At 35.8% G+C, this 14948-nt stretch overlaps 1 protein-coding gene across 1 annotated transcript; it reads right to left on the bottom strand.

Moving 5' to 3' along the window:
• Positions 1-6162: 6162 nt before the first annotated feature.
• On the bottom strand, positions 6163-14902 carry LOC138329150 (sorting nexin-12-like). Its single transcript, XM_069275918.1, has 4 exons — positions 14703-14902; positions 13279-13374; positions 8909-9033; positions 6163-8511 (listed from the first exon to the last, which is right to left on the bottom strand). The coding sequence occupies exons 1-4, from the start codon at positions 14859-14861 to the stop codon at positions 8406-8408; spliced, it is 486 nt and encodes a 161-aa protein (XP_069132019.1). The 5' UTR covers positions 14862-14902; the 3' UTR covers positions 6163-8405.
• Between the last annotated feature and the right edge of the window lie 46 nt (positions 14903-14948).

Raw genomic sequence — 14948 nt, 5'->3', positions numbered from 1 at the left:
GATTGTCAAGTGGATCCAACAAATTAGATAACGACAGAATCATGGAGAGCGATGACAAGTCTTCTGAGAACGAGCGGAAGGTACAGAAGGTAACGACCATCAGCGACATTATAACATTTGAAGGTACTGATAAAATAAGTGACATGGATGCTATGGGAGACTGTGACAATAGGATAAATAAAAACTCTGTCACAAAACGTGATGTCAACGACAGAGAATATTGCCCACAGATGTGTGTTCCCATTGGAAGAGTAAGGGAGACACGAAACACCATCAACAGGAGAGAACGTCATCGCATGCACCAACTCAACAGGGCCTTGGATGGCCTTCGGGATGTGATACCTTCGGCACACTTGTCTTCATCTCGGAAACTGTCAAAAATAGCCACACTGTTGTCCGCCAGAAGTTACATCCAAATGTTGAATAAATCCGTCCAGGATATGGGTATGCTGTTGAACGATCTGCGTAGATCGACAGGTTGTGGTCGTGGTCCTTATTTACACCAGTGTTCTACAACAATGCTGTCAAAATTACCGCCGTCAGCTGATATTGTTCTACGACCTTCATCAAAGCCGACAAGTTTCGTTTCTTATTGTAACTATTACAGCATGGACGTAGCAGGTACATCTACGTTGAACGTGTCGCCAGCTTACTACCACCAAGAGATTATGGAACATAACTCCTTAGGTGTCAATCATCTGTATCACTAAAGTTAACGTACAGATAAGGCGATCTGTGACGACGTGTTATAGGACAAAACACTAAATGCACATGAAATTTGGAGTTTGCAAAACGTGCAAATTTAACATGCATTATTGAACAGGAGATTTTTATGGACATCGGATATGGAGAATTGAATACGGTAAAACATTTTATGGAGGATATGAAGTATCTGTTTTCGTAAAACGTATGGATGTTTTATGGAGTATTTTAGATGGAAAACACTATGAAATGTAATAATGAAAACAATTGTACATATCAAAAAGTGAAATAAATATATCTAATCTTTCTACTTGTAATATACTAGTTTTACTGAATAGCCATACAATTTTAACGTAGATAGCATCGATGATCATATTGTGGCATTATCCTGCTAGACGTCTAGCGTAAAATTTTAATAATGGCAATTATGCTGTGTGTATAATGTCCTACTATAGTAATTAATATTTAATCGGTTAAAAACTAATTCAGCGCTAGATTCTGATTGCACCAATAAAACTATATTTACAATAGTATTTTTATTATACGTTAAACCAATATACCATAATCTTTACCGCATCGCTATTCTGTACAGGTACATTTTTGTTGGTATGCATAACCCAAAAACTTTCGTGTCGAACATTTTGCGCAAATTATGAAATACGTGATGCAATTTTTTGGATTGTTAATTACTTAGACGTTACGGCAATAATAAATAATTTGAATATATCCTTGGTATCATATTAAGGATAGCATCATTACACTTGATAACCATGTCTTAATATTACTTACTAAATGGAAAATAATTCACAATAATATTGCATTTACCCATTGAAGGAATGCATATAGACGTTAACGTAATGCACTTATCACATTAACACATTAAATAAGAATGGCGACACTGAATACCCAGAAATTGCTTATCTTCTTTTTCATATATATACTATTACTACATTTTAGGCAGTGAAAATTTAAGCTTTTATAGTGAAATTATATATGGTATTTTCACTCAATATTAACCAATTAAAATACAGCATTTATTGTGAAAATACCATTTTAGCGGGAATTTTTTTCCCTTGAAATACACTGTATCAAACCAAAAATACAATATTACAAGCATTTTCCATGTTTTTACGTGCATTTGATTATGTTAATTTTGTTGGAAAAGCCCATGTGTGGGACTAAATTAGAAAGCGGGACAAATATAAAGGGTATATTTCAATACATGTACTAGTAGCATCAGACCTGATCTAGACCTAGGACAAAGACGTAAAAAAATGTAATAAATATAATAATTTCTTGTTTCTTGATAAATAACAGTTATATCTCATCTCTTGTGATGGCAACTTTTTTTTCACTCGTGCTTCCCAGTGAAATGTTAATGTTGTTCATCAAGAAATAAGGCATATACTCTTTGTATGTTTTACGGGCCTCGAACAATTCATTATCTTGACTATTCCATAGTGTTCGGTGTTTCTCCTATACTTATATAGTCAGTTACTGACCCCCTTTAAAGGCATAGAGGGTCGGTAAGATTTATAGGGGGCGGGGTACGATAATTGTAAAGAATTGGTTGTCAACGACACAAATGGTTACTCCTCCGGATATTCAGCTTACAAATCTACGTAAATTAGCTCTCGACTATAGACTAAATGGTGTCGACATGGACAACGTTTATAAACTTCTGAAAAAAAAGAAATCCTTATTGTGATTGTTTTCTATGATAAAATAAGCTGAATAGTTTTCTCAAGTTACTGAATATTTGTAAAACTTAATTACCTGTTTATGTAACAAATGTTGTAATTATGAATTTTAAACCATGTGTAATATGTTAAATGAGTTTTGCTTCTATTGAATCATATTATATATGTAGTTAACAGTTCGTCAGATTTTTATGATAGAAATAAACCGGAGTCTTCGAAGAAAATATATCAACTATCCACAAACAGTAAGAGTAACATGAAACATATTACTGCAACTTTAAACTGATATTCATTTTTTTAAAACCTGTTTGTATCTTGAAACATCCACCATTCGTATTTATGTTGCTATGTTTCCTATTTCAATAACATGACACCTCTAATTAACAGTTACAGTCCGGAAACGAATGAGCAGGTAAAGTGGTCAAAGTGACAATGACCAATGGTCATTCTAGCAAAAAGACGTGTCGAGTGGTCAGTAATTGGTTAAACACTTGATAGGCGGCGTTGCGTGACTTTTGTAACGTTTGTTATAACGTCTGCAGGTGTGGGGAGATAATGCTGATTCTAAACGTTGTGTGTAGTAAGGTGTAAATATTGGGGGGTTCTGAGTGGCTAGGAACAATAGCAACAGGAGGGGCACCAAGGGATGTCCGCTATCTTAAACAATATACAGAGACTTAATTGATACGAACCAGTGGATACTTTTGGAGGACTACTGTTTCTGGGGTTGGTGACAAGCTGACCTCACCCACTCCCTCAAACACGCCCATATTCTGTCACAACAATACACCCAATCTGTCCCTCCCCTGCTCCACAATAATTGTTAAATCGACTTACTACTCAACAGAAAATGAGCGAGTCAAATTAACCAACTTCTTCCACGTGATACCGGTAATCCTCATTCCACATTCTGTTATTGCTAACGCACTCATTGAGATTATATAAGGTTTGGCTGATCTCCCAGACGTTTCGTTGGATGCGGTAATACCTTATATTTCCATTAACGCGCGTTATTCAAATTCTCTGCAACCGTGGGATAATTATAGAACCATAAATCCCCCCCAAAAGGTAATTGAATGCTTAAATATTTAAGAAATTCCTTGGATAATAGATGACACCGATGCATCAAAACAAAACTTTTGAAAAAGGATGAAAAAGAAATGCTTACGTGCCCAACTTGAATAAGAATGTTTTACCATAAACTGCAAACGTTCGTGGGTGAAAGACGATTCAAATTCTGTCTACAATCTAGGAAGACCTATAATCTGCTTATACATGCTGATGGACTGCTGGACAGGTTATAGTCCTGTATATTACCGTCATTTATTCACTGGACAATGTTGATACAACATTAATCAGCTGTATATTAGGCAATCAGTAGATATATTATAAATGGTTGGATGTTGTATAACACCATTGTTCCATAAATAAAGACCAACTTGTATCATCGCACGGAAAAACACGAACTTGTATCATAATTCTCTTTTCGACAACCTTAGTAATTTTAATCCAATTTTACAACATACTACCATTCCAATGAGTGCAAATTATTTGCTTCTTTTGGGCGACTTTGAAATGACAAGTTACTTTTTACAGTATTTTACATGTACAGCCTAACCTATCTATTAAATTATACCAAAGGGACATAGCAAAAATGTCCTTTATAGACAGGTATCTTTACTACAGGGATTAATTATATTCAAACGTAAAGTATTTCCTGATACATGTGTCCTTTACAGCATGTTCAACCTATTATTTTACTCTCGTTTAATCCATTTTAATAGATCAAAATGAATTAAGCATTCATTACTGTGCATTCACCGAGTGGACACATCACAACCATGTATTGACCGACGCGTGTGAATATGATGTAGTAGCAAGTAGAAACTTTAGATGAGGTTCCTTACATGGAATACTAATAAGTGGTCATTAATGAAATCATGTAAAATTGATAGTATTAACTATCAATAAAAGCAATGTATTAAGTTTATAAAATTGTTAAGTTAAGTTCTCAAATGATATGTACTATAGCGTAGAGATAAAACAAAGCGAGAGACCCCTTGGATTCTGATAACGCTATTGATTTTAGCTAAACTATGAAGGAACACGTCTGATCGTAAACCTGCTATATAAGATTACTGCATGATACATGTAAATGTAGATTATAATTTTGAAACCGTACATTATCTTCAGTCCTCTTAATACGACTATAGCTATTCTTTTACGTCTTTTATGGCATTTACTAACCAAAGTGAACACGTGTAAGCAATGATATAGAAAGCATATACAATACGAATTGTGTAAAAAGTACTGCATCCTCGATACACACAGTCAACCAAAGTCACCGTTATACGGCTCTAAATTCCCTGTTCTGTTGCCTTCAGTTTTACAGTGAGATAGTCCAGGGGTGGATATAACGTCAGTTACAGTAACCCCTGGAGTATCGAGGATGAAAGTACTACAGTTTCTGATATATCAGCAAGTGAAGTACATTCGTTATGATAAAAAAGTATGTCGTTACAATCTCGGGTTTCTAATCATTATGGCGACTCAAGTTGATTACATAACTCATAGAGAGATATTGACCCAATGTAAAACCACATTACATCTATATTGGTTCGACTTTGCATCAGCATTGCTACATGAATGTAAATAACAACTTGAATTGTCATATCAATGCTCAGTATGTTAGCCATCTTCGATATTCCAGGGGTTCCGATCACTTACGATCTCTACAACCCTGGACTATCTCACATACATGTAGTAAAACTGAAAGCAACTCTGGGGGAACAATCTGAACCAATCACAGGCCTGCAAAGATTTCCTTTGAAGACTTCATGTACAGAGAGAGCGACGCCCAACTTCAAAGCCACACCGTCAACCACAGTACCGTTATACGACTCTTTTGATGTACATCAAACGACTAAATTACCTGTTGTTGTCTCCAGTTTTACTATGATGATCGGAACTCCTGGATTATAGAGAGATATATGTTAGCCTAATGACAACATATGATCCGTTTGTTTTTGTACTCAAAGGAAGGTCACCTAATTTTGGTGTTCAAAATACATGTATGACAAAACGTAGATTACTAGCTATATAAAGGTTACTTAGGCCTTGCAATATCTGGGTTATAAATCACTAGATCAATAACAAAAAGACTTGAAATAAGACTTATATTAATATCCTATATCGATTGAATTCTTCCATATTCTGTGGAAAAACATTGCTCCATGTACTTAAATGACAACTGTATTTTGCTTGCCACACTTCAGCAATTTATTCTTTCAGATTGATAGGAATGGGTCTCCTCTTAGAGACTAAAGTGGTAAAGCTTAAGGAAAGTCAAAGCACCCAGAGAAAAACTACCGATCTTGTCAAAGTACACTACAGCTATCCCAGATTCCTACCATGTCTACACTGCAACTGTCACAGATTGTTAACTTGCAAATCAGAGTTTGTGGACCGGTGGTACAATAAAACATGGTTTTAACAAACCTCTGGGGGCCAACGACATTTCTTTGTTATACACATGGTTTGTTATACACATATATTACAAACATTGTAAGGAATATTGATGCCAAGACATTGGAAATTACTATGTTATAACCATTAATTTATTGTAAGTGTTGTAAGTATGTTCGTTATAAATGTGTTTTACTGTAATGTGTCAGCAGATCTTGACCAATCGGCCAGTTCAGCCACCATGACCCCCTGCATGTGCATTCCCAACACCAAAGAATTAAAGGCAAACAATAGGTTGGTACCTATATCAGTCTTTATTCAAACGATTACATACTACATTTAACTATTTGTGTGGTAGTGAGATGTAATTTTCACAAAGATCAAAAGACACAGGTAAAATCTCTCAGATACTCTCCTTAATATTAGCATTGAAATAGCAACTCTACTCTACATATCCATTTAACATACAGAGACGATAACAAAACGAAATCAAAAGCCATATCTACACACCAAAAATGTAGTATTGTTTGTTTTACCACAATTACCGTCTCTTTTACATTTACTTTAATCAATTATCTAATGGTTTACAGTCACGTTATATTCAATTACAAATGTGTTTTCCAAATTAGTAATTTTGGTTTATTTCATTGTTCTCTTTTCCCAAAATATGGTTTGTTTTTTTTTACTCCAAATGCACAAGATGGATCTATTTGATAACATTTGAGGACAAGACTAGACTATCTATCTATCGTAGCTGGAAATCTTTCGTAGGATCAGAACATTATCTCACCCAAACACCTGTGTCTTACACATATAAAGAGAATTTCTGAGACAAAGTTTGATTACATCAAGATTAGCTAAATGCCCGAGAACAAAGTGAAATCCGTCTCGACAATGGTTCATCCATTAATGTCTCTAGAAAACATAAAATGATTGCTACCAAAGTGTTCACAACAGTTGCAATTTAAAATATAAAGCATAATTTTATAACAAATCATGATTATTATTTCAGGCTTATACAATATATTATATACAACCCGTTACATTTCATAAAAAAAATCTCTCATCCCTCCTCACTGTCCATTGTATAGCTTACAAAATACATCTGTATGTACTTGGTCACACAAGAAACCAATACAAAATTAACAACAAGACACCGATGCTAACTTAATTTAAAGTAAAACAAATTATAAATGTGTTATTAATAGTGAAATAATATGCACATTAGGTTTAAATATAAGAAAAGCTGAACACTTTTGTTACAGATAATTTAACTATTTTAAATGTATTCAAGGTTTTAGGTTCTTACTGTCATCCTTATTTTAAGAAAATTGGTTCCTTGTTACCTCATGATCATCACATACATTTATTTGGCTTTAAGAGTAACAACGCTTTGTTCAGTAAAATTGGTGTGAGGACATGTGAATGTGTTGGTGGTCTTGTGTGTACTTTGCAGTCTTACATAACAAATGAAACTGTTTTATTGGTAGACTATGCTATTTTTTGTTTTATACTTTTCAAAATAACCACATCAAAATCAATGTTGACATAAATTTGTATTATTGCACAAGCCTATTTGTCTAGATCTATATGCTGTAAAATCCTAAGATTTCCCTAAAAAGGACTCGTTGGAAAAATCATCAAATAATTTGAATTTGGTAAAATATTGTATAACCTACTAATGTATATCATCACATCCTACCCAAACATGATCAGCTGTTTTGGTGTTCAATAGTACCACCATTTGGAGAGAACAGTTTACTACACAAGTCCAAATTAATCATATATGTATGCTCCTGCAAAGTAGGTACACATTTCCTCAGATATCACAAGCTTGGACAATGACTAATATATGACCGAGTAAATTACTTTTAAATCTGAACTGCAGTTTTATATGCATAAAAGAAAACCGGTTTGACAGCATCAAATGGAAATGAATAAATAACAATAAAGAGAACTAAGCTATTACAATAATATGCTTGACGGAATGAAATTCTAATCAGACATCTAGATCTGATTGATACGGTGAGTGATTATTTGTAAGAGGTGGTGAATCCCTACTGATATCTTATATTGCTACTTACATATTCATTGTACATAGTCTTATAAAATCTTGGTTATTATTTAATATGGCAACTGGACAGTTTTCAACCACCACAAATTAAATCATATGCTTACCAATCAACTTCAAATTCCTACCGTAACCTGATATTTGATACTTCACCAAAGAATAGACCTATTTGTATATTTTTTTAACATTTAACAAGAAATTTCTAACTAGAAATTCCTATCTTTTTTTAATTAATAGAGGGTCCTGAAGATAAACCAAGTATATTAAACTGACAGCAGCATATATCAATAAAAAAATCTGATATTTTTTTTACACAACAATGTTCACTTTGGTAGGTCCAGCATTAAGTCACAGTATACGTACCAGAACATTGACAACTAAACAACTTGCCTAAATTGGTACAGGCATGTTTTACATATGAAATATATATGAAATTGATCGATGAGTCTTTGAGAGATTTTAACTCATCATGTATTTCTGATTTTGCCTGGAACATAATTCTTATCAATAACTTGTTCTTGCAGAAACATGTGTAAACACCTTTCGTTCTGGGCCAAGGGATGTCCAGCAACCCTGAAAAGACAATTTAGTTTTTTTTTTAAATGATTCAGGATTTTTCTGCAGTAGGAATAGAAGAATTATGTCCCATATAAAAATTTAATCATTACAGAGTTATTTCCCTTATATTTATTACCTCTTAGGCACTGCAGAGTTATCACCCTTAATGTGGTATAACATTGAATTTATTGCCATAGAAACTTATGAGATAAGAGATGAATTTCTTGATAACAACACACCTATAACTATATTGATTTTGAAACACAATTATTTAATTTCTAATTCATAAATAATAATTATTCAATTGAATAGGACAGGAAATAGGAGATGTGAAAAGTATGATATCAGAACCTTTAGTTTCATTAATACAAAACAGAATTATGTGAAGATTTCTTTTATTATCTCCACTTACTTGTTGACAAATTGTTCCAGCCCTTTTCGTCTATCTTCGATGAACTCTGACTCATATATACCATCATCTCCTCTGAAGGGCAGCTGACGTTTCCATGCTTTCCCAGGCATAGCTGGTACCACAATCTGTCACCATAGAGATAATTATATTATTACAAAATATGTCTTATTATCTAATTAGTCACCCTGGACCTTAGTCCGCTAAACCTGCCTATATTATTAGGCTTTTTTTAATTTTTTTTTTTTTGCCTAATATATAGTCAGCTCGTGGTACCTCTTCAAAATGTGAAATCATTGGCCAGATTTGGCCTACGCTACGTCAGCGGCATATTTTTAATATGTTGTCCATGCAATGCTGGGAAAACGTACACATACCTATATATATTGGGATCTTATGTACTCCACTGCCCCCATATACATCCCATTTATGAAATTAAACAACTCTGCACAATGAAATACTTCCGAGACCCTTCTATTTCACACATTTGTAATGTCCGCCGTATACACATTTAGTAGAGCAAACGGCAGCCAATCAACTTCGCTTCCGGTTTTATTTTTAACAAGAGATCCCAGAGGGATCTTGGCGCCCACCAAAGATTGATCTATGTCTGACAAATGAAAGAGGGATCTTTTCTCTGCTTTTCAAACTTACAATTCTTTTTTCTGCTTTTCAAACTTTAAACTATCAAAATCCAAGATGGTGGTCGCAAAATGCAATAGGCAGAACTAGGGTCCTAGAGGAACCTACATATGATATTTGAGAACAATCCCTTCAATACTTTCTGAGATTTGTTTGTTTGTTTGATTAATTAACGTCCTATTAACAGCAATGGTCATGTAAGGACGGCCTCCCATGTATGCGGTGTGTTGCGTGTATGTTGTGCGAGGTGCGTGTTGTGGGAGACTGCGGTATATTCATGTTGTGTCTTCTTGTATAGTGGAACTGTTGCCCTTTTTATAGTGCTATATCACTGAAGCATGCCGCCGAAGACACCAAGCAACACACCCCACCCGGTCACATTATACTGACAACGGGCGAACCAGTCGTCCCACTCCCTGTATGCTGAGCGCTAAACAGGAGCAGAAACTACCACTTTTATAGACTTTGGTGTGTCTCGGCCAGGGGACAGAACCCAGAGCCTACCTCACAGGGGCGAACGCTCAACTCAAGGCCAAAAGTGAGGCGGTGCCAAGGGAGGCATTAGGAAAGATAAAGTCATTTAGGAAGAAGAGAAAAGATAAGATCCTAAATTTAGTCGCCTTTTACGATCATGCAATAGGGGCAGCAGGTACAATTCTAACGCCCTACCTGCAGGGTGACTTTCTGAGAAATAGCGGTAACAAACTTTAACTATCAAAATCCAAGATGGCCACCGGTCGGCCATCTTGTTGACCGATCAGTCCCAAAATGCAATATGCACAACTGGGGTCCTAGGGGAACCTACATATGAAATTTGAGAAAGATCCTTTCAGTGCTTTCTGAGAAATAGCGGTAACAAACTTTAACTATCAAAATCCAAGATGGCTACCTGGCGGCCATCTTGTTGACCGATCAGTCCCAAAATGCAATATGCACAACTGGGGTCCTAGGGGAACCTACATATGAAATTTGAGAAAGATCCCTTTAGTGCTTTTTGAGAAATAGCGGTAACAAACTTTAACTATCAAAATCCAAGATGGCTACCTGGCGGCCATCTTGTTGACTGATCAGTCCCAAAATCCAATATGCACTACTAGGGTCCTAGGGGAACCTACATATGAAATTTGAGAAAGATCCCTTCAATACTTTCTGAGAAATAGCCGTAACAAACTTTAACTATCAAAATCCAAGATGGCTGCTTGTCGGCCATCTTGTTGACCGATCAGTCCCAAAATGTAATATGCAGAGCTAGGGTCCTAGAGGAACCTACATATGAAATTTGAGAACAATCCCTTCAATACTTTCTGAGAAATAGCGGTAACAAACTTTAACTATCAAAATCCAAGATGGCCACCGGTCGGCCATCTTGTTGACCGATCAGTCCCAAAATGCAATATGCACAACTGGGGTCCTAGGGGAACCTACATATGAAATTTGAGAAAGATCCCTTCAGTACTTTCTGAGAATTAGCGGTAACAAACTTTAACTATCAAAATCCAAGATGGCGGCTGGTCGGCCATCTTGTTGACCGATCAGTCCCAAAATGCAATATGCACAACTAGGGTCCTACGGGAACCTACATATGAAATTTGAGAAAGATCCCTTCAATACTTTATGAGAAATAGCGGTAACAAACTTTAACTATCAAAATCCAAGATGGCTGCCTGGCGGCCATCTTGTTGACCGATCAGTCCCAAAATGCAATATGCACAACTAGGGTCCTAGGGGAACCTACATATGAAATTTGAGAAAGATCCCTTCAGTGCTTTCTGAGAAATAGCGGTAACAAACTTTAACTATCAAAATCCAAGATGGCTACCTGGCGGCCATCTTGTTGACCAATCAGTCCCAAAATGCAATATGCACTACTAGGGTCCTAGGGGAACCTACATATGAAATTTGAGAAAGATCCCTTCAGTACTTTCTGAGAATTAGCCGTAACAAACTTTAACTATCAAAATCCAAGATGGGGGCTGGTCGGCCATCTTGTTGACCGATCAGTCCCAAAATGCAATATGCACAACTAGGGTCCTAGGGGAACCTACATATGAAATTTGAGAAAGATCCCTTCAGTGCTTTCTGAGAAATAGCGGTAACAAACTTTAACTATCAAAATCCAAGATGGCTACCTGGCGGCCATCTTGTTGACCGATCAGTCCCAAAATGCAATATGCACTACTAGGGTCCTAGGGGAACCTACATATGAAATTTGAGAAAGATCCCTTCAGTACTTTCTGAGAATTAGCCGTAACAAACTTTAACTATCAAAATCCAAGATGGCTACCTGGCGGCCATCTTGTTGACCGATCAGTCCCAAAATACAATATGCACATCTAGGGTCCTAGGGGAACCTACATATGAAATTTGAGAAAGATCCCTTCAGTACTTTTAGAGAAATAGCGGTAACAAGAATTGTTAACGGACGGACGGACGGACGGACGGACGGACGGAAGGACGGACGGACGACGGACCACGGACGAAAGGCGATTTGAATAGCCCACCATCTGATGATGGTGGGCTAAAAAACCATGTGTAGTTGAAAGATAAACAAAATTCTACTGTGTATATGCTACATGTATATGCAACATGAATATCGCGAAAGTGATGCGGTACCAGCAAAAGTCATGTTCAATTTGAATATTTGACAACATGTCGTGTATGTCGACCATAATTTCACTATAAAAACTCTAACTGGCTAGCATTTTGTTTATCTTTCAACTACACATGTTTTTTTTAAAATAAAACCAGAAGCGAAGTTGATTGGCTGCCGTTTGTTCTACTAAATGTGTATACGGCGGCCATTACAAATGTGTGAAATAGAAGGGTCTCGGAAGTATTTCATTGTGCAGAGTTGTTTAATTTCATAAATGGGATGTAACATGGGGGCAGTGGAGTACATAAGATCCCAATATATAGGTATGTGTACGTTTTCCCGGCATTGCATGGACGACATATTAAAAATATGCCGCTGACGTAGCGTAGGCCAAATCTGGCCTACGATTTCACATTTTGAAGAGGTACCGCAAGCTGACTATATATTAGACAAAAAAAAAAAAAAAAAAAGAAAAAAGCCTAATAATATAGGCAGGTTTAGCGGACTACCTGGACCTGACCAACAGACAAAATGGCAAAAATAACCAAATCAAGCAGAGTTTTTTGTTTCTTAAAACTAATACCCATGAAAAATAAATCCATAAACTAAAGCTAAATAAAAATTAATACCAGAAATACAATTATGATAACTGTAAAACCTTTGTTTAATGCAACATAAATGGGTTGGCAAAAGATTTATTCTAATCTTAGGTTTTCATCAAGATTTTTTATCACAACAAAGCAGACATTGCCAAATTTGTCGGTCCGACGGACATGTCCAGCAAAATTTTAATCAGACCGCCTATTTCAAAATCCGGTCTGAACCAACCGTCCGGCAATTATTGAGCACCGGAAGTCGGTAGAAATTGCGTCCCTGAAGTATTACGCAGGTGCCGAACCTGGCAAAAACTTCAACTGCATAAGATAATCATGAGATAGTAATAGCAGGAAGTTAAATTTACTTAAAAAATTCACATTAATGTTCGGTCTGTTTGGTCCGTTTGGTCTGGCTTACTCACAGTCCTTGCCGGTCCGAATGTCCAGCCATTTTTTTCAACTTTCGCGATGTCTGACAATGTTAGATATCATGTTTATATTATTGTAATTTTTCTATAAATGTAAATGTTCAGGTTTGTTACCTTACTGTCCCTCTCTAACTCATTCCGTAGCCATTCAAAATCACTGTAGCGTCGTCGCACACTTGACTCCTTTACCTTGAAAACTGGCAAGTTCGTCTGTAGGATAAGAATCATTAAATAATAAATTAAAAGGATAAGTTAAAGGATATGTGTTTTGACATACATATATTAAATGTAATTGTTTGATATATAAGATATGAATATCTCAATAGAATAAATCCTGTAATCACTCATTCTCCGCAAAACAGCTAGAAGGATATATGATAAATTAACATTTAGGGAAAGTCTATTAGCTATAACTATATATCGGAAAGTCTGAAGGATTCCGACTATGTGATCAGCAAATTATTTTGTTCAGCCATGTGTTCATGGTGAAGTCAGATGTCAATGTTATACATTTATTGTAGATGTGGTCCGAGTAAGTCTATAACAAAGATATTTTTGTGGGCCAGATTGTTTTGATGTACCCCCAGTAACTATGAGGTAAAATGCAAGGCTCTCCCGGTATACATATTCACAAATTCAAGCTTGTGTTAAATGAATTAGGAATCAAGTACAGTGCATGGCATGCTGTCAGATATTGTACGCTAGGTTACTGCTTTAATCAATTACATTGTGTATAAATTAAAATTCACAGTGAAGTACACAAGTTTATTAATATATATTAATTTATAATATTATCAATTAAATATATTTAAATACATACCGAATTTGATATTTATATAACACATATTCAATATCAATTATGAATATTGACCAGTTGGTCTCAGATTTTTGGAGGATTTATATACCAATTATAACTAGAATGAAGTAAAGGCAGATTATTTAAGGCCTGGAATATCAAACCTTTTCATTATGAATCCCGACACAAATAGGATCAAATCGATTAGTTCTGAAAGAAGTGCTAGTGTAACATAACATGAGTCACATAACTACTTTAGATGAGCTGTCATATGTATATTTTAATTGAATAGGAGCATAGAAAATGCAAATGACCTTTGACACTAGGCCTAGTGTACATGTAGTAGAAGTAGTGTACATGTGCACGTGGATTTTTCTATTCAACTAAATATTAACTAGGTGAACAAATGCCACTTACACAAAGGGGCATTTTGTCCACATATATTCACATAATTGTAGTTCCCATTTAGATATCACAAGTACCCAGTAGTCACACTACAGTCTACTGTAGCCCTGTTTCTGAATAGACCAGAGTACCCGTCCAAACTATACTGATAATAATGTCAGCACTATAACTACGTATACTTCATAGAAATCGCTTGTATCAATAAATTAATCGCCATACAGAGGACGAGTGATTGGTTTTGTTATTGAAAATCGATATCGAAATAATGTAATTTTTAATAAAAACAAAGCATTATCGAAACTTCCGGATTCTCTGTCTCTGCGCATATCAAACTTACTCTCATACGGACTTCATAATCCGTGTATCGCTGTTTGCCAACGCCATGTGTTTGAGGATCTAAAATGTCTATCTCTAGGAAATTCGCTGGAGGCGAATATGCGTCCTCTAATGTCTGTTTTTTAGTCGTAATACGGGCTGTCGCTGGCTGGGCAGTCATTTCGCTGCAACTCCTACAGCACTTATATCGATGACATCACCAATTTATGTGTAGTGTGGACTAATATTCCATGACAGCAAAGTCTAT

The sequence above is a fragment of the Argopecten irradians genome, chromosome 1 (assembly GCF_041381155.1).
Source record: "Argopecten irradians isolate NY chromosome 1, Ai_NY, whole genome shotgun sequence".
Classification (NCBI taxonomy): Eukaryota; Metazoa; Mollusca; class Bivalvia; order Pectinida; family Pectinidae; genus Argopecten; species Argopecten irradians.
The sequence above is the reverse complement of the archived record's forward strand: the minus strand, read 5'-3'. Positions and strand labels throughout refer to the sequence as shown.